At 35.2% G+C, this 24,707-nt stretch overlaps 3 protein-coding genes and 1 long non-coding RNA gene across 5 annotated transcripts in view; 1 reads left to right on the top strand and 3 right to left on the bottom strand.

Annotated features, from left to right (window-relative positions):
* Positions 1-490: 490 nt before the first annotated feature.
* timm10b (translocase of inner mitochondrial membrane 10 homolog B (yeast)) lies at positions 491-6,552 on the bottom strand. The gene is made up of 3 exons (XM_079600534.1): positions 6,305-6,552; positions 6,095-6,190; positions 491-1,448 (listed from the first exon to the last, which is right to left on the bottom strand). Exons 1-3 carry the CDS (start codon positions 6,329-6,331, stop codon positions 900-902), a joined length of 672 nt encoding a protein of 223 aa, XP_079456660.1. The 5' UTR covers positions 6,332-6,552; the 3' UTR covers positions 491-899.
* LOC306992074 overlaps positions 6,511-24,707 on the top strand; it is a 54,561-nt gene continuing 36,364 nt past the window's right edge. The window contains exons 1-3 of one of the 2 annotated variants that reach the window (XR_013796214.1): positions 6,511-6,588; positions 7,494-7,634; positions 15,321-15,509. This is a non-coding gene — a long non-coding RNA (uncharacterized lncRNA). The remainder of the gene's footprint in view (positions 6,589-7,493; positions 7,635-15,320; positions 15,510-24,707) is intronic. The other variant, XR_013796213.1, reaches the window with a different exon arrangement.
* On the bottom strand, positions 6,639-11,898 carry LOC306992072 (uncharacterized protein). Its single transcript, XM_079600533.1, has 6 exons — positions 11,763-11,898; positions 10,986-11,099; positions 10,829-10,889; positions 10,598-10,665; positions 10,413-10,486; positions 6,639-7,730 (listed from the first exon to the last, which is right to left on the bottom strand). The coding sequence occupies exons 1-6, from the start codon at positions 11,767-11,769 to the stop codon at positions 7,338-7,340; spliced, it is 717 nt and encodes a 238-aa protein (XP_079456659.1). The 5' UTR covers positions 11,770-11,898; the 3' UTR covers positions 6,639-7,337.
* LOC306992070 (nectin-4) lies at positions 13,631-22,041 on the bottom strand. The gene is made up of 9 exons (XM_079600531.1): positions 21,678-22,041; positions 20,023-20,388; positions 19,823-19,941; positions 19,590-19,743; positions 19,362-19,477; positions 19,085-19,238; positions 16,785-17,138; positions 14,479-14,572; positions 13,631-14,375 (listed from the first exon to the last, which is right to left on the bottom strand). The coding sequence occupies exons 1-9, from the start codon at positions 21,733-21,735 to the stop codon at positions 14,279-14,281; spliced, it is 1,512 nt and encodes a 503-aa protein (XP_079456657.1). The 5' UTR covers positions 21,736-22,041; the 3' UTR covers positions 13,631-14,278.

The following is a 24,707-nucleotide window of genomic DNA, read 5'->3' as shown; positions in this document are numbered from 1 at the left end:
AAATAAGTTACCTGTTCTACAATAAAAATGTTTTGAATCGTATTAATTAATTAATTAAATAACCAAACAAACCATCCCAGATTTTGAAAAAAATAAATAAAAATAAACCAACAGGGTTATTATAGTCAAGCAAACCTAAAAACATCACTTAGATTAAACATTAATATATATTTTTTTTATTAAACTCAAAAATTTTCCAAAGCAACCTTATTTATTTTTCATTTAGTTTAACTCTACGACCTAAAATAACTAAAACTTAAATAAAATGAATAAAAACTGTTATATATATATATTTTTTAAAACTAACAACGACAGAAACACAAAAACATTACTAAAGATGTAAATTAAAACAGTACATGTATTTAATATATAAAATATTTAAGCTGGTTGTCTCTAAAATGCTTCTAATCACAATTTTATGTTTAATGTTAAAAATAAAAAGAATACTAAAATTCTAATTCACTAAAAGAAAGAATCATCACTATCAGCACGAGTTCAGTGGTGTAATGATAAAGTAAAATTCTCATTACAAAGTTATTTATATATGTGCAAATAAAAACAGGCTATATAATTTTCCTTTGAGTATGTGATGAAATATGCCTTGGACAGACATATCTTTGGACCTACTTAATAATAATGAGATAAATATACTAAAAACAGATTTCATAAAAAAAATGGCAAAATAATTATCTTTAGTTTCCACATGATGCATTTTATTAAAAGAGAGAGTTCACATGTTAGCCGGCAGAGCATCATTATTTATGAAGCCCATTCCACTGACAATGATCAACAGTCTTAAAAGGCTTTTGTAACGTTTGGCTGTTAAGACTGAATATGCAGCATAAACAACATCTCCAAGACATATCATCTCTGCCGTGTCCCTGTTCTGCACATCGCCATCAAGATGGAGTTTGGGGGGTCTGTCCCGCTCCCCCTGCAGACCGCGTTTCAGGGACTGATGCGGATGTTACACCGCTGGCCTTCAGATTGAGTTTATCCACTGCACTTGAGATGGGACCTACACCTACTTTAGGTACACTAGAAGATGTTGAGATCACTGCTGATGATGCTACTAGTCCCTCTGACTGCATTTCCCCAAAAGCTGAGCCATTTGTCAATGATGATGTCTCAATATCTGATGGATTATTGGGAGCTGAAGGTATCTGCGGGCTTTCAAGCATTGGTGTTGTGGTTGAGGGCATCCCTACCACTGGAGAGGATGTGGCTGGGATCTCCAGGGTTGATGGAGACTCTGTTGATGTGTCTGAGATGGCACTAGATGGGTTTTCTAATGCCGCTGCCGCTTCAGCTTTAGCTACTTCTGCAGCTTTGCTCTCCATCTCCTGCATCCGCTTCTGCACCATCACAGGCATCAGCTGCACATACGTGCCCATTAAACGGTGATTGGTCCTTATTAACTTACCAGCACAACTGTCCACACAACGGTCCTGATAAAAATAAAAACAAGGGAAAAAAAAGGAGCATTACATGAATGTCATAGTGAATTTATGTATAATGACAGAAATGACTCAATATCCACTACATTAAACACAACAGTTTTTTTTTTTAGTTGCCTTAAAGGGGTGGTTGACTGCGATTTCACTTTTTTCATTTTAAATAGTGTGTAATGTTGCTGTTAGTGCATGAACAGTATCTGCAAAGTTGCTGCGCTGAAAGTTCAACGTAAGCAGAGATATCGTCTTTTAAAAATCAGGAAGTTTAATGCCTACAAAACGACTCGAATGGGACTACAACGAGATACTTCCCGGGTTTTATACGTAACTAACCCATACATTTACATCAACCCTCCCTCCGGAATATGCAAAAAAAGGGGCATGGCCATATTTCTGCGGCTTTGTGGAAGAGGACGAGTTATAGTGGAGAGTTACTGTAGCCATGCCGTCTAAAGTGTGTTATTTTCACCCAGCTGGCAGGTCTTCTGTGTTCGGGCTTCCTACAGACGCTGTAGTTCGTCAACAATGGCTAAAATTTATGTTTGATTATGTTCCTGAAAATTACAATCGTAATTTAGCTCTCTGTGCTGCGCATTTTACGGAAGACAGCTTCCAGAATCTCCACGAATTCAATGCCGGATTCAACAAGAAACTGTTAAAACATGAAGCAGTTCCAACTTTAAACGCAGAGGCAGCCATTGTTAGGCCACAACCTGTAAGTAAGACTTAATCATTTTAAATGTAATGACGTAATGTTTTAGTTTTATTAAGGACGTAAACAAATGCCAGCGCTCGCGTTATAGCCACTTAATTATGCTATTTCGTGTGTCTATGACAAACGCGTACAAACATTTTGAACCTGAATTTGTAATTATGTATTAATTTTGTAAATGTATTTTCCATGTATACTTTATGACGTAATTTTTCGATTTGATCAAGAACGTAAACCAATGCCAACGCTGTTTGTTTATAGTAGCCAGTTAGTTTGATGCTATTTTGTGTGTATAAGACAAACGTGTATAAAGTTAAAAAAATTATATGTAATCGCAACAGCAAAGTTCAGCTGCGGTGTCATCAGTCATCAGTACTCAGTCATTTATTCAGTCATATTAAATGTTTAATCAGGAGAAACCCGTATCTCAAAAGCTAACAAGCAGCAGTGGCATTTTCAAGTAACAGCGTAGCCTATTGAAATTAATATAATAATAGCAGAATAGAATAATAAAAAAAATGTACCATTCAGAAACGTTTTGTAAGAGCCGTGTTTGGGGAGGTTCTGCTGACTCTCTTCATTGCCGCTCTCTGGGTCTGATTCTGTCTCAAACTGACACGGCAGTATTGACACATGCTACTTTCGCGCGTAAAGGTAATGGGCGTGATGATGGGCGTGAAGTTTCCGGACAACGTGAACTACGCAGTTTAGCCAATCACAACACACCGGCCCGGTGTGCCTGTTTCTGAGGGAGTGGTTTCATAGAATCAGGAAGTCAACCGGTCGTTCAAATGACAGAGGAGAAAGCGTCTTACAATAAAGGTGAAATTTATGAAAAATAAGGCTTAAAAAGAAAAAGAAAAAAAAGACGAAGACGTGTTATATTGCACCCCAAAAACACAACCATGCAAAGAAATAAGGCAGTAAACCACCCCTTTAACTTTATATCGCTGCAGTAGGCTACTAGGGTTTTCCTCAATACTTCAGGATTGCTGGACATATAAAACGCTTAATGTAGCTTAATGGACTAATAATACATACAGGAATATAAAAGACCAAACTCGCACCTTATTGAGAAGGCTTTACTATATGGCTACAGGCAAGCAGATGGACTCAGAATATGAACTTAACGCACAGTTTCACGCGAAGTTAGAAACGTGTATATGTACCGATGTCGTATGTAACTTTAGAGACGGTCCCTAAATGTGCGAATGTCCAATGTCAAGCCAACTTTTTGCTAGGCTGCATTCCAGTCCAAAATTGTCATGCACTTCACTTGCTCACTTCCCTCCGCCTCATTCACTCGGATGTACGTCATTGCTTACGTTGCACGAGTGCCCACTACCGGCGGAAACTGCAATGGGCTGAATTGGAACGTCCTAAGCCCTTGATCACTTGGAATCAGCTGTGGAGTTGATTTATTTATTTTTTTTAAATCCCCTTTTAGAATTTGTTTAATGCAGCATCCAAATGTATATAGGTGTGCTTGGGTTGTTTTAAATAAAAAATATATATAATTGATATATCATAGAGTTGTTTGTTGTGGTGGTGATTAGACGAGATCGGTGGTGACGTCCCAATCGTACTGCATTATGGGACATATGGGTGGCTGAAGTGTACATATGAAATAGACTCGCTCCCTCGGTCAAAATCGAGGGAACGTTGGTCTGTCCATATAAACTTCCCTCGTCCACTTCACGAAGTGGAACGCACTTTAAAATGGCGGCAGGGATTCCCCCGAGGGGAAGTGCTTAGGGAAGTTTGCAAGTGCATGTCTAAAAGTGGACTGGAACGCAGCCCAAGTATATCACTGGGAAATGCTTAGCGTAAAACTTTGTGCGTTAAGTACATATTCTGAGTCCATCTGCTTGGTGAAGACACTGAATTAAACATAAAAACAACCCTCATACTAATCACAAATACACTTAAATTTCTATAAATATTTTTTTATGAATGAATGGCTTGCTCTAACTGTTGCTCTGGTCTTCGTCAACAACACACGCTTGGACCCCCTGCTGGTTGATTAACAGCAGATGGAGATTATGTTAGGTAATCTATTGCTTTTCCTGCAGTTCCTGGATGTCAATGTTGAATTTACTGTCGAATTTGAACCACTGAATTTGTGGAAGCGAATTTGTAAAGCGAAATAAAATGGACTGAAATAAAATGGACCGAAAATTGCCTGTTTTTAATTAATGAAAATGTGTTTGAAATGTTTTGAATTGAAATATTCACAGCTTAAAGGTGCCATGTGTATTGTCTGGCAAAAAAAATCAAGTCATACTCCACATTCCATACCAGATGGGGGCAGTATACCTCCATAAAGTGAATTGGTCTACTCTAGTAACAGACGAGAAACGGCATAGTCTCTATGCTCCGCCCCTACCTTCACAAGCCGAAGCCTAATAGAGGACGTTTTGCCTCCAGAGGAACGTAGGGTGATGTCAAGTGATTTTGAAACATGACATCTTCAAGCTACTCCCCTTCACCTTTACCAGTGAATATGTTCATATTCGTTTTGTTCATATTACATTTTGAGTTGTATACACACATTGTTTGAATTGAATTAATTTGACAGACAGCATTCTGTCAACATCATTGGTCAACATCAGACAGCGCACGTGAACCGATCATCTCTACTATAATAAAAAAACACGAACACTGTTGAAAGATACAGTAGGCTACAAATGACCTGTTCGCGCCACAAATTGTTCGAGTCATTGAATGTGAAACAGCCGGCTGCTGTCGTCAGCGAGCAGCAATATTCAGACAACGAGACGTGACGAGCGGTCCTTTTCTTATCTGATTTGATTTGTGCTTCAGAGCGCGTTTTTTTCCCTGCAGCGGGTGGTGGTGGTAGGGGTCTCTTGCCAAGGGCTTCAGCCATCCTTCCGCTCTCTTCCCTGAATTGAAATGAAGTAGTGGCCTGTACTTTCCACACGATTGACATCAGGTTCAAGTACGCCCACAAGCCGTGCGAGTTATTCATGTATTGCAGGTTGGCTGGTGGTTATGTTGCCCGCATACCGCCTCCCATGGCCGAAACTGGTATTACGACACCTGTCGGGCCGTGGCTAGTAATGCTAATGCTAATTAAGGTTGATATCTCTGCAGCATTATAACTTGACATTTTTTTAATGACATCATCGCCCTTATTTCTTCTCATTCTTTTGATGCGTGTAGCTCATTTTTTGGATATTTTTACCTCAATTTTTACACATGGCACCTTTAAATATTCAACCATGTTAACTTTAAGCCCATAAAAATGCAAGCCCTAAAAATACAATGCATTAAAATGCAAGCATGGTTAATGCAATGCATATTTTTTTTCAAGTAGTGCAATTCAACAGGCATTATTTTACTTTGAAAATACTATACATTTACGTTATCGTTATAGCTGTGGTGTGAACTCTGCCATTCTTGTGGTTTTTGGTGAATGGGCCTTTATTCTACCGTCAGTTCAAGCCTCTTCAAGCCAAACCCCCCTCAATACATCAATTAATTAATTTACATTTACAGAATGTAAAGAAATGTATAAAGACTCTTCTTTATTTCTTCATGAATGTCACACGATTTTGTGAAAATATTTCAGTTTCGAATAACTATCAAATGATTGCAAATTAAAATATATTTAAAAATCTGAAATAATTTCAATAAAACAAAAACACACTTAAAAAGAAAAGCAGAAAATGTATGCTCCTCTATTTAATATTTGAGTGCTGTCCTGCATTTTTGCTCATGAGTATTTTATTTCAAATCTTGGTCCTTTTTGTTATGTTCTCTGTTTTTTTATGTAAATGTTAAAGGCAGAAATTGAAGGAATGAAAAATATCTCACATCTCGGGGACACATCAATTAAGGTATTTTTAAAAGCTTTTTTTTGTATTAATACCCTAAATACACTTATTACACATCATATTTGCCTCACCTCATCCATTGTCAGATTTCTGTAGTTGAAATTGCTTGTGCATCGATGGAAGCAGATTTCCGTCATGCGATTGTAAACGAGGAGGAAGTCCCGCAACTAGATCACAAAAACAGAACAATAAAATCACAAACATATTAGAATACAAAAAATAAACATTCATACCTACTAACAATATGAAACAATTGTCACATTCACACATATGATACTTACATTTCGTAGCTGCCCGTCAGGGTCCATGACAATATTGTTGGCCGTATATATCAAGCAAAACGTCTATATAAGTGCAAATATATTACAATTGAAAATGATTGAAATAAGAAAGGATGTAGAAGAGCGATCGCATGACTTTCAGGAGCGCGCGGCCATGTTTATAATCACGTGACTACGGAGGCATTACGTTACGTCATGATTAGTTGCGCGGCGGAAGTTTGCAAGAAATCGCAGCTGCTCTGAAGTGAGTTTGTGCTGTTGCATTTTTCCTGTCTTTCAAGTCGGTACGTGAAATGAGCAAAAGGAAGACTTTTTTATTCTTTCTTTTTTATTTACAAGTAGCCAAAGAGTGTAAGAAAAAGCTTTCAATAATCTATCTGTCATTTTTGTTGTTGTCATTTGACAGTTAATAGCAGAACAAAGTGAGACATTCTCATGATAATTGTTTGGTAAATGTTATGGTCAATTTTTACATCTTCAGACATTCTTCAAAGCTTTCAAAGAAAAAAAAAGTCAGTCATATAAAAAAGTCACAAAAATACGTAACATCTCAAACAGCTATTATTTAAACAGTCCTTGTCTTGTGCGTAGACCGTATAGGCCCTGAGAGCCGTTAAAAAACACGGCTCTGGTACTAGGCCCACATCAAATGACTTGAGTCATCAATCAACCTTTGCACAAACAGACTTTTATTTGTTGTCTTGAAAATCTAAAAGATAGCAAGAAACAAGCTGATTAAATATGTGTTAACATAATCCTCTTAGTATATTGAACAACATAACAGACCAAAACTGTAAGCCTTTAAAGGCAAGAAACAAGAAAGCACATTTAAAGTGGTAAACTTATTTAAATGTGTCTCGATTGGACGCAATCTCAGAGCGGATAGCTGGTCTCCTCTGCATGCTTTTGCACAGAGAGAAATGATAATTTAGCGTGTGAACCATGTGCTTTAAATACTGTTGACAGCACCACCCCACAGTTTCCTGTGTTTCATCTCTTAAGATGCTAAAGGCTTGTTTTAACTCTCACAATGTTAACTGTCCTGTTTTAGACTTTGTCTTGATCTACCGAGGGAGTGATCAAAGCCTTCGTGCAAATTTCTGTGCATCTCGAACTCCCTCTCTGCATTTTCATTTCTTTCCATTTCCATCATTCTTTCTCTCTCCTTCTCCCTCTCTTCTGCCTCCAGGGCTACTTGATGACTGTTGAGGTAGATACTGTGACGTGAAACCATGAGGCTGCTGCTCCGGGACGGGAGGCTGACATCAGCCTCGTTATCCTGGTCCATGTAATTCTGCTGGGATGCGGGTTGAGGATGCGTCTGGGCCTGGTGAGCCTGAGCCTGTTTTTGATATTTTCTCTTTTTCTTACGCTTCTTATTGACAGTCAGATCCAGAGAGGCGTAGGACACATCCCCCTGCTGGACCTGTGAGATAATAACAAACCTAAGCTGTATTTTCATGATCTAACACATTCAATGCAGTGGAAAAAAAATTACGTGCTGTAGCTTGCCTCATTTTGGCATTCAGGTTCAATTGCAACATAACAAAGGCCATCAAAAGAATTTTGCAATACATTGCGCAATACTGGTAAAAAGCTTTCTCTAAGTCTCAGATTGTAAACGTGCGCTATGATATCTTGCATCTCTAATTTTAGGGTTGAAATAGTGTAAAACTCAGTTTTAAAGTCAGCATGAAGCGGAAGTTCAAATCATATTTTCTTCCCAATTGTGATGTACATCCTAGTGGGAAAAAAAATGAGGGCAGAACTTGATTTTGTCCTTAGAGTGCAACAGTGTGCACTTTTTCAGCAGCGTCAGTTTTTGGAAGTATTTTTTTCCATTAATTTCTCCCATAGGGATTTTAAAAAAAGTCTTTGTTAAAGCGTTATAATCCATGAGCCAAGCTAATCAGCTACGAGGTGATTCATAACATTACAGACTTTGAATTTAAGCAAAAATTTTTTTATAAAATCAGACAAAAATAAAAAGGTACAAGACTGCGCACAATCCCATGAAGCATTGCGAACAGCATAATCGAATAAAAAAAAAGGAATAATATAAAACTACTAATTTAAAAATGTTGATTATTTATATATATATATATATATATATATATATATATAAAAAAATATATATATAAAAAATATATATATATATAAATATATATATATATATATATATATATATATATATATATATATATATATATATATATATATATATATATAATTAATTGCAAAATATGCATATCAAATACTTGAGTATTTTGAGAGCATATAGGGAGATTAATTACATCAATTACATCATTTGTGGTGCTTCATGGGAGTAGGCGGAGCTAAACAGCTATTTTGGCACTTTTGCTTTTAGCGACTCTCTGATTGGTGGAATTTTCTTTGGGTAATGTTGTTTTTTTTCACTACAAATTTTACTGTTAAACAAAATTATTTTAAAACTAAGTTGAAATAATGCGGGCTAACATCTTGAACAGAAGCAAATACTATCTATTAACAACCCTGTAGCTCACAGTAGTGTTGTCTTAAAAGGTTTAAAAAGTGTAAAGGTTTAAAAATCTGTTTCCATATGGAGATAATGTTTTCTACTTCCGGAACCCGACTGTAGTACTGTATTGGGGATCGTTGTTGCCAGAGCTATTGATTAAAGACTACGAGGGCCCATGTAAAATATTGATGTGCATGAATAAATAATTTCTAATAAGCACTGCAATTTAAAAATATGAATTTTCAATTTTGATTTCATAGTGAATTTAATTTGCCAAAAATGTCTCAATATCTCGCAGAAGGACCTTTATTGCTGCTCAAACCTGAGCGCTTAGCTAGCGAGCTATTAATGTGGCGTAACAATGATGCCTTTGACATACATACTGCTGAAGAGTGGTCTGAGAACTCTGACCACAGCTGCGTTCATTAAAAGACCTGCTTCTACACACGTGTCTGTTTTCAGTCAAATGTGTGGGAGGGCGAGCTTAAAATAGTTATCATGGGTACATTCTCACGCAGCCTTTGTGAAGGTTTTGAAATTTAAAACATCAAGCCATTGAATTGTTTATGAAAAATGTCACACAATGCGGTACTGGAAGTTCTGCTTTTTAATTTTGTGCGTCTTTTTCAGTGTTGAGAAGTACTTACAACACATGTAATACGTGACAGATATTACTTTAATAACTGTATCATTTAATAGTTGCTGCATAAAACAAGACAGAGGACCCCGAAATAATTATTACAGTTACAATACTGTTAATGTGCGATTCGTTTCTGGTTGGCCATCTAATAACCAACCATAACTAACCAATAAACAAAACAAAAAACAGATGGATAAATACTGTAAAGTAAATATAAATAAATACATAAGTAAAAATAAATATCGAAAGGGCAGATTTTTAAATAAATAAAGATTTTCATAAAAACACTGATGAAGCGTACAGAAGATCCATGTTTCTACGGTTAATGAGTGAACTCATTGCTTTTTAAATATATTTCACGCATACTAATGTACAGTAGTGGCCAAAAGTGATGTCCAGGTGAAAATGGACACCTTTATCGGTTTATCCAATATTATTAAAAATTAGTTTTTATAAATAATAGAAGTAATGATTTTTTTTTTTTTTTAGCATATCACGTAGTTGTGCTTGGAGTCAATTGTTTTATTTGTGATAATGCAATGAAACATGCCATTGTGCAGACATCGGACAATTGTGCGGACATCATTTTTGGCCAGACTGTTATACAAAGAAATTATGAACATATGCAGAAACAAGAGAGAACCAATGAAATATAAATATGTTGTAGTCAATGTATGCTTTTTGTTTTTCTATGCATTTTCGTTGTGCATGTTTTACAGGTTTTATTTTTTCTATGCAAAATAAAACGTGTTGCTGTAGTTTCCAAATAAATTTGTCAGATAAATGCCAGGTTTAGTATTTTGCTCTTATCTCATATTAAAAAAATTAAAAAATCATATATATCTCATAAATTGATGGATTAATTGAACTTAGGTTCATTAAAACAATATCTCCTCTGGACATCACGTTTGGACACTACTGTAGATCAAATGTCAGCAATTTCCATGTAATTTGTTGGAAGACCATACCTTTAATCCATGCTTTACTGTGCTTGCCTGTGCCATTTGTTCATAGCACACCTCCGGAGACATTTTGAAAGCTCCTGAACAAGCATTAAATACATAGCAATGTCATCATGACAGCTTAATTATTAATAGTAAATTGCAGACAGACATTGGATTACTTGATTGGTGTATTTGTGAGCTAAACCTACCGCCTCCATCTATACAGATATTCCCATAAATCGGATTTTCCTGTCTTTCCATCTCGTCATCTTCAAACCTGCAACACATAACCAAAATGTATTTACATAGGGTTTCGGCTGTGGAAAAGGATTATTACACGTTAAATCGAAACAATCAGAATACAATCAAATTTGTCTGACAATCAGAATACATAGTTACATAAAATATGAATTTAATTCAAACAATGTGCTGGTCATCACCTGTAAGACTGAAGTGAATCTCGACGCAATGGCTCTTCTCCATATTCAGACATGTTTTCAGCTGGTTAAAAAAAGATACAGTTTGTGGACTAAAGTTATACATTTCTTATACATATCTTTTTTATGTGTTCTGTAAATGTCAAACTATGAAGCATACCTGCTGAGTTTTTTTCCTTTCTTCTTAATAAATAGAATGCAACATTTATAGACACAGATATCAGCAGTGCAATAGATATCAGACCAATGGCCGCATATGCAGGTATGCATGGATCTAAATGTAAAGAGAGAGTTAAATGACAGATCATGATTTGATATAATATTGCATTAAGTTCCCATTACACCTTAGATAATATTTATATTACAAACTTTGATTATTTTGCATGGCCTTTTATTTTATAATTATTTTTTTCTTCTTAAACCTTTCTTTTTTTCATATTTTAATATTTGCATAACATTTTAATAGCCATATATCATCTCAAAGAGTATATAAGCACAAATCATTAAGAACATTTGAAAAAGTTGGCTAAGTTTCCGGAGATGTCATAACATTGAATGAATTTCATGAATCTAACAATATAATTATTATCACTCATATCATTAATACACTTCTCTAGTCTGGATCAATGCATGAATTTGTATTATTAATAATTGTTGTGTGCAGATTATTTATTGTGTAATTCAAAGGAACATTTAATATGTGAGGGTTTAATTTCAATTCATCAGTCTTTTAAGTTTTAAGAACAAAAAAAAAAAAACTATTTAGAACCATAAAGAAAACACAAAAATACAATAATAAATTCAGTTTTAGTCTGCCATTATACAATAATCTACTGAGACAACAAAACAGCTTTTATTTAAACACAGTGTGATGTGATGAAATACTGTTAGCAAAGAACGTTCACATACAGAAGTGATAAAGCATTTTTCCTCTTACCTGACATCCTGTTTTTTTTAGGGTCAAATGTCCGATAAAGCCTTGTCTGATAAAACCTTTCACCTGTACGTGAGCATGTTCAACAAGAAGTGCTCCAGAGTTGTGCTATTTTTATCGTCTTTAGACGTTTTCGGTTACAAACAGGAAACGTGACGGCTACCTTATTCGTTGCAAACATTCACATCTCAAGAGACACACTGAGTCTGCATTGTGTAGTGTCATAAACCACTCACTGTTGTTGAATTTTACATTGAAAACATTTAATCCAAATGGGTATCATTGTATTTATTCAAACAAATTATGTGTGAAGTGTTTTTTAATGCTTTTCTTTGAATTTGCATTTGAAAGTTTCCAAAATGCTTTTTGCATTTTGTTAAATTTGTCAAATCAGTTGAATGAAAATCAGTAATTTGTACTCTAGTTTAAAAATGTATTGCTCATACATTTCTAAATTTGCATTGATTTTTTTGTGAGTAAAATGATGCTGTTATTTTAAAAATTAGGTGAAAATTAAGGATTCAAACAAGGATTCAAAACATTGAGTGGGCTGAATCGCCACCAATATTTAGATTAGTGGTTGATCAATATGGGATTTTCAATGGCCAATTCTTTCAATTTTACTTTTGGTCATCCCTAACTTGAATATTTGGTTAGATCCTTGGAATGAAATGTAATCGTATAGCAATGTTATTCTAGTTTGTACAAATTACTGTGTAACAAATCTCTGCATTTACAAATTATAATATACAAATAAAATATGATAAAATGTCAAAGAAAAACTTATTATGAACATAAGTGTTCTTATTCTTACAATTTATTATAATATTCATAATATAAGATAAGATATTAGAGTGCTATTTTTCAAAATAAGCGAATAAACAAATAACTTTTAATTTTTCTCATACACCATTGGTATAATACTCAACATAATGAAGTGCAATAGTATATTGGATGCACGATTATACAGTGCAGGATACAGATGATCTGAACACTGAAACAATCAATCCTTTTTTCTGAATTTTCCATTTCCGACCACGATAGCGAAAGCAGGAAACGTCCCTCCGCGTGAACGTGTCGCTTCTGTTGTAGCAAAGAACCACAATGCACAAAACTCTGTACAAAAAGCATCTCTGTACTCTCTGTTTCTTGTTTTCTCTCTGTCTTAGCACACATACATGTCTCTATCAGGCACATGTCTCTGGGATAAGATGGAAATAAAAGGCATTTCTGATTAATGAACAGAATATATAAAGGCTTGTTCTCGGGGGTAAACCGCATTTTAAAATGCCATACTTTGTGCTGTAACTGTTATTGCGCGTTATAATAAATGGTGACCAGAGTTGGCATTTGTTTTTGTAGATTTGGCCTGTAAGGTTAAGGATACATACCGTCTCTGTTGGTCATTGTCTGATGTGGTTTTGGCAGCTGGTTTGGCTCGACTATCTGAGGTGTAAACTGTGGTTTTATGAGGCCTAAAACAATCAGTTGCTAGCCTTCGCTTTGTTAACAGAACATGCAGCCACAACATGAGGGCAGGGCAACATTAACATGTAGGCTTTAGGCCTAAGTACGGTATCTGATTCATGATAGCTTTCTTCTTTCTTTTTTTTACAGCTGTATTGTAATGGTATTAAAAGTCAACATTGCAATAACCACCTGATCTATTGAACATGATGGATGGTTTTCTGATTAAACTCTAAAGTTTCCTATGGGCACTCATCATATTTCATATTTCTGGAATTTACCCAGTTTTTGACCCAATCTCCACCCACCATCACATGTTGTTTCTTTGAAAAATTCACACATTTTAGGGAAATTTCTACATTGCTACAATGTAGGAGTAGAGCTAAGTAAGTAAAACTCAAGACTTTTATTAATATATTTAATGTTTGTAAAACACATTTCAAATTCAATCACAATTTTCACATTTTTAAAAGTTACAAAAAAACAAAACAAATTATTTATAAGAGCAACAGATTGTACAGCCTATTCAGAAAGACACAAATACAGAGGAAATTAGCATAAAAAAAATCACATAAAAACACAAAAAATGTGGGTGATCTCATATTTTTACCAAATAAAACGTTGAAGGGTTATTTCACGCAAAAATGAAAATTGAACGAGTTTCATTCATCTTCGAAAAAAACATGTTTTTTAAACATATAACATGTATGTTTATGTAAACAAAAGCATAAACTAAATCGTTTCATCATTTAAAGCGACCGTTTTTCTTCGGAAGACTTGAATTAAACTGCTCAATTAATATGGATTACATTTAAGTAATCCATGGATTACATACATTTTGGTTGCATGGGCTTTCAATGAAGGAAAATAAATATCTTAGGCATCATTAAAAATAGCTTAATTTGTGTTTTGAAGATGAACGGAACTCTTATGGGTTTGGAACGACATGAGAATGAGTAATTGATGATACCGAATTTTCATTTTGAGTGAAAATTTTCATCAAAAATACATATGTGGCCCACGGTTTGTGAGTACAAAAGTGCATGACACATTCATACAAGAATATCAGTCACGGGGACATAATCGTTCATCACTGATGTGTATTTGACTGGTGGTGGAGGAGGTTTGAAAGGGGGTGGCATATCCATTCTGAAAAAGAAAAAGTAAAAATGTAGATAAATGGACTGAAAATGTGTAAGATGCCATTATGTAAAAGGACAGTGGATGTGCTGATGACTTTGCTGATTCTCACTTTTTTTGGTTCTGGTGTCTTTTGTATAGAAGCACAGTCAACACGAGCAACAGCAACACAATCGGAACAGCGACATATGCTGTGCTTTTTGATTCTGAAAGAGAGACGAGAGATATGCAAGGAAAAGACAACCAATAATAGTTTTATGATTAGCTCAAGTCTTGGCCTAAATTCATATCCTGTTGATACTGTCATGTGCGCGTCTTTTTGAAAACAACACATTGATATCAATCATCACACACTTTAAATCAAACAGCATCTTATTGGGTGTATCCCTGTTACAGCCAAAAAAACATCAGATGACTTCATTGTGTGTATTACATTCATTTAAAAACAACATAAAACATTAGTGACTAATTTTTATTCCTTGATATGAGTCATGAAAGTTTAATTCATAGTTTTAATTTGAAATTTAATTCAGAGAATATTCCAGTTATAGCCTATGACCGATGACTTGATTTGAATAAAATATAAAAACTTTTGTAGCATATGTGACATTAGTAATGTGATGTATTTCCAATGAATAAAACATTTTTTTTTATAAAAATGTAATCCATAGGATGATTGCCGGATGCATTGCGGTTGTTGTGCCTAATTTTGACTAATTAACTAATTTCATTGAAGGTGCTACCTATTCCTAAATCTACCTATACTGGGGATTTACGGGGTAATAATCCGAATCAGAATTCGGTGTTGTACAGAAATCTTAATCCCTGTGAAATTTTGTCTCCCCTCCTTCTTATTGGTCCATTTGTTGGGGAGGCTGGTACCTGAGTGGTCCCTATCTTTTAAATCCCACCCCCACACGGCCACACATCTAATCCTTAATCTTACCCTCATAGGAAGATGCAGGGGAGATAATCTCACAGGGAGTCAGATTTTGATACCACACCTGTTCATGAAAAGTGGGCGCTCCGTACCAGAATGGACTCAAGCCTGAATGCCAAATTGATGCGGTGGATTGTGGATGCCTGTTTGAGCGGGATGTGGATCCTGAAGATCAAGTTCTCCCTAGAGAGCAGCTCGATGTGGTAAAACTTATTTTTAAATTGTTTGTTATTTTGCTATTATTGCTAAAACATTTCAATGAACGCTAACCGGTTTTAATACTTTTAGAATGCAGTAAACTGTAACAAACATTTCCAATAGTAGAGATATTCTGAATCATTTGAACCAATTTCTTTGCAAAATGATTCACTCTTTCGAAGCGCTCCGAACACCACAGACTTGCGGCACCTGCTGGTCAAAATGGCTTAAATGCAACTACAAACAGGCTAAAATACCATTAAATATGTGGGTTATTTAACATTTGTGTTCTTTTATCGAAGTGTAGTGCTTGTTGTGTGTTAGGCAGAGCTTGGCAGACTAGGTAAATGTTTTCCTTTTTGTATTATACACACAAGTAAAATTCATTATATTAATTAAAAATAAATATACATTTATCAAAGGTACCCAAGATCAGTTAAAACCATTAGACATATTCATGAGTTTAACAGATCATTGGCGATGTTAAAATGTTTAGAAACCAAGGTACGACAACATAACAAAATCACATGACTTGGCGAATTTGATACAAGCTCCGGTGCCGAAATGTTTAAAGGGTTTGTTCACCCAAAAATGAAAATTCTGTCATTAATTACTCGCCCTCATGTCTTTCCAAACCCGTACGACTTTCGTTCATCTTTAGAACACAAATGAAGATATTTTTGATGAAATCTGAGAGATTTCTGTCCCTTCATTGGCAGCTACGCAACTTGAGGTTCTGTTTATCAATTCTGCTGATCAATGTTTATATGTGAATAAAAGTCTAAATTCAGTCTGTTCATCATATAAAGCGATCGTGTCTCTTCAAAAAATTGGACTAAACCGCTCAATTCATATGAATGAGTTTTATGATCTCTTTATGAACTTTTTAAAGCGTCAAAGTGTCCGTTGCGTAGCTGTCAACAGAGAGGCAGAAAGCTCTCAGATTTCATCAAAAAGATCTTTATTTGTGTTCTGAAGATAAATGAAAGTATTAAGGGTTTGGAACAACATGAGGGTGAGTAATTACTGACAGAATTTTCATTTTTAGGTGATCTAACCCTTTAATGTTTAAAAACTTCACTAAGGCGCTCATCACAAAATCGTACAATCTATGTGACGTCAGAAAATTTAAGTCGTTTCAGGGACAGAGGAAATTTTTACATTTTGATAAAAGATTTAAGAATTTTTTTTTTTTGAAATAACATTCCAGTGAGTGAATGTATTAAAAAGTAAATATGGTTGGTTTTGATTGCATGGTGACTTTCAGAAGAGTAATTTACCTCCCGATGTTGTGGTGATGTTTTTCTTCGTTATAACTGAAGTAACTATTTCTCTTCCGGTTTCTGGACGTGTGCTTGGATTTTCTGTACAAGAGCTGCCTGTAGATTTGACAGTGCTTGTATGTAATGTAGATGCATTGCCAACAGGTGGAGCAGAAGAGCTGCCAGTGAGAGGAGTGCTTTGGCTGGTGTGTCTGGGTTGTAGGTTTGTCGTGGTAGCATTTGGTTTTGATGTGTTGGTGTGACCAGATTCTGTTGTTGTCTCAATAGCACCAGTGTTCCATGAGCTGATCCCCATGGAGGTAAAGTTCCTCAGATGTTTGGTGATACTTACTGAGGATGGTGTTGTCATTCCTTCAACAGCAATGATTATAGGGAAAATGAAACATATAACGAATGTATATTAGGAAATATTCGTCAACATTTGTTTGTACACAGTTCTAATATATCATATAATATAAAACAATATCTGTTATGGACTGGCCATCCTTCCAGGGTGTTTCCCTGCCTAAGTTGGGGACGCTGAGATAGGCTCCAGCATTCCTGCCACACTACATAGTTAAAGGGATAGTTTACCCAAATATGAAAATGAGCCCATGATTTACTCACCCTGAAGCCATACTAGGTGTATATGTCATTCTTCTTTCAGACGAATACAATCAGTTATATTAAAAAAATGTCTTGGCTCTTCCAAGCTTGATAATGGGAGTGAATGGCCGTTTGACTTTGGAAGTCCATTAAAGCGCATCTATTCATGATTAAAGTGCTTGACATGGATCTGCGGGGGTTAATAAAGGTTTACTGAAGTGAAGGGGTGCGTTCGTGTAAGAAAAATAACCATATTTAAAACTTTATCGACTAAAATAACTAGCAGACGGCCGTACGCATGGATTTACGCCAAAAGAACACTTGGTCATTGCGTTCGTCATTACGTTGTGCGTCAAGTTCAAGTGTTCACTCAGAAATGAAAATTATACCACAATTTACTCACCCTCAAGCTATCCAGCCAAACACAATTGGAGTTATATAAAAAAAAATATCCTGTTTTTTGAAGCCCAAAAAAGCGCATCATCCATCATAAAAGTAATCCACACGACTCCAGGGGGTTAATAAAGTCCTTCTAAAGCGAAGCGATGCATTTTTGTAAGAAAATACCCATAATTATAACTTTAAAAACTGTAGTCTCGCGGATCAAACCTAGGGCTGGGCAACAAACTCTAGCTCCTCTGACATTTCTCTTTAAAAATTCTCGTTTTAGACTTCTAATTTTGTGTTTCTCGATCCTCTGCACTTCCGCGTTCATCAATACGCCATGCTTTGGGTTAGAGGTCACTCTTCGGCTGAAACTCGACTCGCGTATGGCCGTCACTGTAAGCCAGTTATTATAGTTTATAAAGTTAGAATTATGGATATTTTTCTTACAAAAACAAATCGCTTCACTTCAGAAGGCCTTTATTAACCCCCTGGAGTCTTCTGGATTACTTTTATGATGGATGGATGCTCTTTTTTGGGCTTCACTCCATTTACTCCCATTATAAAGCTTGGAAGAGCCAATATCTTTTTTATATAACTCCCAATGTGTTTGGCTGAAAGAAAAAATCATATACACATGGCTTGAGGGTGAGTAAATGATGTGATCGTTTTCATTTTTGGGTGAACTAACCCTTTCAGTGGTTTTGAAAATGAATTAGCCTATATTATAATATATTATTATTAAAAATTTGTTTGCACAATGATTTTATTCACTGTCACAATTAGTCTGACATGGCAGAGGAGGTACTTATTACTTACATGGTGACCCAAATGAATGATAATGATCTTATTTTTTACATTAGACTATTTAGTTTATTTATGTTTTCCTTATGGTGACCATCAGCTGGTGAAAATGTAGATGATTTCAGGTTTTAATATCCTAGTGGAGACATTTTATTCCACAAAGTAGGCAAAACCTCACACACACACACACACACACACACACACACACACACACACACACACACACACACACACACACACACACACACACACACACACACACACACACACACACACACACACACACACACACACACAAATACACACCCCAACAGCCTTTCCTAATATAACTCCTGGAGAGTTTCAAGTTAGTCAATTTAATCCATGGGCTTCATTGGTGGTATTACCGGTAAGTTTTTCCATTGTTTGCACTCTAGTGTGCATCTGCTTTGGGCAAACTGGGCCTTTATCATTTCATATTCACAAAAATGGAAGTGCCATATGATCGCAATTACAAAAAAAAGGAAAATAAAGCTTTTTCTTACCTTCGGTTTGCTTTGAGAGAACATGGATAGAAAACTCTATGTCTGTCTGGAGCTGATTGTCCTGAAAGACAGCTGTCAGTTTGTATGTTCCTGACTGGTTAGATGTCACGGAAGTCAGAGACAAAGTGTCTGAGAGAGACAGAGTTGTGTCATCCTAAAAATCATCACATGAATTTGTCATTTTTAAGCAAGCTGAGTTAATACACTACAAAATATTTATTTAAAACAATACTGCTTACATATTTAATTTCAATCTCTTAATATTTCACAGTCTTACCCTCATCCACTTATATTGTAAGTACTGAGATGCTTTTGCAATGCAAGAAATCGTCACATCCTCACCAAAACTGACATTAAAAGGGCTGCTTGTGTTACACTCAATGTCATCAAGAACTGTTTGGAAGAATAGGATATATTTGATCTGGATTTTGTTTACAAGCTTTAATTTAACAGAGAATGATAAAGATTCATTCAAAAACTTGTTTTTTTAATTCACAACACTCACAATTGACAGTCAGTTCCATAGTGGTATTGAGACCTTGCTGATTTTGGACAGATGAGTTCCATTCAGGTAAACAGATGTACAGATCGCTGTTGTTTCTGGTGACGTTTGGTAAAATGAACTCTCCATTCAAGCTTTCAATCCAAAATGGCTTGTCCTGATGAGGAGAATGAGATCAACACAACAGATGTATAGACCGTGACATTTAGAAATGTAGATTTTTCAATCTGACTCACCTTTAACCGTCTAAGTTCATAACGGAGTGGTGGAGGGCTTGCTGAACAAGTTATTTTCACTTCATCTCCCTCTTTTATGAATCTGTATGGATGTGACATCTTCGCTGATGCTGGAGGCTCTGAAATTAGCAGACAGCTGCTGCTTGTTCACTTGTACATTTTTGAGTGTATGAGAATGTAGGTTACCGTGAGCAGTTTACCTGTGACCTGCAGCTTTGTAATTGTTTTAATCGAGCCATTAGGATAAGAAGTAATTTCGCAAATATAGTTTCCACTGTCTTTCATGGTAACTTCATACAGGGTCAGGACAGAGCCCATTAGCTTTCCAGTTTTTAAACTGTTCACCGGCGTCAGAAGAGGACCTTTTTGAATGTAAGATGCTTTCATTGCCGGATGGAACACCACGATCTTCTTATCATTCTTCTCATCTCCATTTTGCTGTTTAATCCATTCCAGCTGGATAACTTTGATTTCATGTTCCTCTCCCACAAAGCATGGCAGGCTGACGCTCTGTCCCTCCACAGCAGTTACGGACACGTTATGTTGTATAAGCATGCCGTACGTTCCTGATAAACCATTTTCATGAGTGATAATCAGTTTCTTTCATGAAACCACCGATTGCATCATTGGTCAATGTTCATTTATTCTAAGAGATGTGTTATTGGCAAGTTTTCACATTTAAGGCATTATAAAAAGTTCAGTGTCATCTATAGTATAATTTTATTACATTTTATTTTATTTTTAGATATATTTCTTACGTTTTTTGTACATTTTTATTTTTTTACATTTTTATCATGATTTAAAAATATATTTCAAGATACGTTTATTTATTGTTTTTAAGCATTAAATAAAAGGTCATATATTTCCCTTACACCTTGTATGCATGTGAGTGTCACCATTATGTTCAGTTTGTTTAGTTATGTTTTCATCAGTCACATGTGTTCCTGTGACTACATACACATGTAGTTCCATGGACACTAACACTAATCATCATGGCTGTTCGTTATTTTGTGATCACCACAGTGTATATAAGTTCCTCCTTGTGCACTCTTCGGTTGTCTGGTATTGTTCGTGTTTGTTTACACGCTGTCTCGCATGTTGGTTGTCTATTTGGATCTAAATGAACCCTGTGTTATATCTTCATCTTCCTTGGATTAGAGTGTTATAGAGTGAGCCTATTTTAATCATCATTTTAAAATAGTTATATATTCTAAGTTATAATGCATTTTATTTATTTATACATACATACTTTCTCATTACATTTTTTGTTGCACCACATGACATCTTACAACCTGAACTAGCCTTGCTTTGTGATCAATCACATTGTCTGATATTTTTTAAGGGTTTATGTGGTCTTCTATCATTTTAGTTGTTGTTGTTTTTTCAGGATGTTTCTGCTTGTTGGTTGGACCAACAAGACTTTTACTTGGCAGACAAAAGTTGTTGAAAATATTAATAAGCAGTGAAGCAGTTTTGTTTCAAGCAGTTTTGTTTTTGTTCATTTATTTTCCCTAAAAAAATAATAATAATAGAAAATGCTTGATAAATAGTCTACTTTACTTTTTTATTTTTTGCTCTCAACAATTAATTATTTTAATTATGCTTTTGTTTTTATTATGAAATCAGGAAAGTTGTATCATTCTGTAATTTTTTACTTCATTTTTAACAGAAATTAAAATCAGGCTTATCATAGGAGACCTGCATTTAAGTCAAATTGCAATTTGAGTACATTTTGACTAAATAAATAGGACAAAACAATCAGTTTCACATCATTAAACAACTAACCGCATGGCCAGATCAGTTAAAAAGCTATTAAATGTTTTTCTTTGTAGGTAGAAATACAAGCCCCTCTTACCTTGTATCATGCATAAAATAAGAAGTTTGTAAGTTGCCTCTGTCATCAGAGACTCCATATCTGTGAGACCAACAGTCTTAACAGAAAGAGTCAAACAACAGCCTCAGCAGTGATACAGGAAACGAGCTACACCACCAGAGAGACAGGAACTGGTTTATTTTCACAGTCTAGCAAGATTTACTTCTGTGATCTAGTCGCTTGCATGGTTTGGCTTAAGCTGTGGAGTATGGTTTGCTGAATGGAGAGATTCTCTTATGTGTAGAGTAGATTGGATGGAGTGATGGAGTTTATAGTCCTGACAAGCACAATGCACAGCTTCAACAGATAATTATGACCTTATTTCGATTATGCGTCGACAGTCAGCATGTCTTCCTCGATTTCCTGTCAGAATGCAGTGTGACAAGCTGCGGCCACATTTTCGCACGTACAGCAGACACACAGTAAAGATCACATCAAATTTGAAAGCCCCTGCTGACATTAGATGTTATTGTTTGTGGATATATATACATATATATATATATATATATATATGTCCCACTGGCCCCCATGAACATTTAGCTTCTTTCTTTTTTAATGATTAGAATTTACTGTTAGTTCACGTCTTTAAATGAGACGTGACAGGAATACAGTGGAGAGATATGAATGCTCATAACAAACGCAAGATATTTCAGCCTACTAAAGGTGTTACATAATCAGGATACATTAGTAGGGACACACTGATATTATAATTCTGGCAAATATTATAATTCTATATTATTTTGTCTAAAATAAATGAATGAAAAATAAAACTTTAAAAACTTTAAAACCCCTTTAAAGTTTTATTTTTCATACTATTTGACTAAATCAATGAAAAAATAAAACGCATTAAATAAGAAATAACATTTTTAAATACTACAAGTGATTTTTATTATAATGCACAGTATGCAAAATAGATATTCATTTTGAGATTTGCTGAAGATTACATTTAACAGTGTTTTTAAAGAATAAGTGAGTGTTAGTGTCAGGAATATGTTTAGTTTAGTTTGTCACTAGTTTTCATTTTGTTAATGTGTGTCTTTTTAGGGTATGTTTACACGGCAATGATGTACTAAAAACTGAAATGGTTTTCTTTCGCGTTTTTCATGTACAGACAACAATATTGTCAAAACGATCCCGTTCACACAGATCCGCGAAAATGACTAAAATGCTGTATTATGGCCAGTAGATGGCGATGTCAAATTGTCAAGAAACACCACACGCAATATGTATGAGTATGATGATAACATCACATTTTTACAAATTCACAGTTTTGTAGTTTACACAGAGATGATAACAGTATCGTTTTTCAAAACTTTGAAACCCGTTTTCAAAAGGTTGCATATTCAGGCCCCCAAAAACGCCATTGCCATGTAAATGAAAGGCCAAAATGCAGAAAAATGAAACTACATGTAAACAGACCCATAGTTTAGTCCCTGGTTTACCCTGTTTATTTTCCATATAGTCACTGATTAGATTCAACTTTGTCTAGTTTAGTTCACTTATTTGCCCAACCCTGCGTTTTCAGTTGTTTGTTGGTTCTCACCAGCTTTATGTGGTTTATCTCCTGTGATCTCCTACATTTGTGGTTTTGTAAACAGACTGTGTATTGTTTGGAATACCGCTTGTTCTCCTACATGCGTGTTGGCTATACCACACACCCCTGACAGTTAGTTGATTGCAGAAGTGATCTAAATGTAAAACTAAGAGAAAAGAACATGCACAAAATAACCTAAAAATATATTGGCAGTAACTGGTACGATTTAGTATATCATGCATCCCTATTTTTAGGTTAAAAAAAAACATTTTTAACTGCACTACTGATGTCAGAAGAACAGAGATACCTTGTTGTCTCACTTCCAAACTAACTTGTACTCCGAGTACATACACATGTGCCTTTTCCATTCCTCACGGCTTTTGAAGCTCATTATCATTGTCTTGTAGAATAAGATAAAAATCACATATATGAAATAATAATGAAGCAATGAGTGCTGTAAATGGGAAGAAGGGAATTGATGGCTCGGTCATTAATGAATAACTACACAGGAACAAATGAGTAACACACTACTTTTAACATTCTAGTAACTACTATTAACTAACAAGAAACTATGAACTATAACTAATTAGTAAGTAACAGCGATCAATTGAATGCAGTAGTTCACTATTAACTAATCAATAACTAAAAATGTTTTCATACCTCCCAGGATACTGTAAAAACTACTATTCATAATTAATGGGAATAATGCATTATGTATAGTTAATTCTAAAGTGAAGATCATGGGAACCCACTAACGACTGAATAACTATCAAATCCTTCAGAAGGAATTACTATCCAAAACCTTAAATGCTTGCAATGACTTCAGCCATTACTAGATTAGGTAATGGGGTGAATTCAGGGTGGTTGTGACACTTATTGCCATTGAGATGACTTGGAAAAGGTGTCCCAATCAACCTGAATTCACTCCAGTGAACTACACATTCAACTGAGCTCTATTACTTACTAATCAGAGTTTTGTGTTAGTTACTGTAATAGTAGTTGAATGTTAATATTGCGTTACTCATTTGTTCCATGTTGTAATTAATTAATTTATGATGAACAGGATTCTAAAGTGTTACCGATGGCTCTATTAAATTCTGTTTGTGTGTATGTGTGTGTAACGCTAAATCCAAGGAAGATGAAGCGAATATAACACAAGGTGTATTTAATCAACTCAAAACTAGACAGCCAACACTTGAGAAAGCGTGTGAAACACAAACAATACCGGACAACTGAAGAGTGCTCAAGGAGGAATTAAATACATGGTGATGATGACAAAATAAAGGACAGCTGTGATGATAATCAGTGACCATAGTATACTAATGAGTGGCGGGAAACAACGACAAAGAAACACAAGTGACTAATAAAAACAAATTAAAAGTCCATGAACTGAATTAAGTTTAACATAACGGTGACAGCGTGAGTCTAGGGATGGCATATAAGTGACGTTAGATCCATGAATGTGGCAGCTGATAGCA

This window comes from Phoxinus phoxinus (genome assembly GCF_949152265.1).
Source record: "Phoxinus phoxinus genome assembly, chromosome: 23".
In the NCBI taxonomy this organism is placed as follows: Eukaryota; Metazoa; Chordata; class Actinopteri; order Cypriniformes; family Leuciscidae; genus Phoxinus; species Phoxinus phoxinus.
This window is presented reverse-complemented; position numbering and strand designations above follow the sequence as displayed.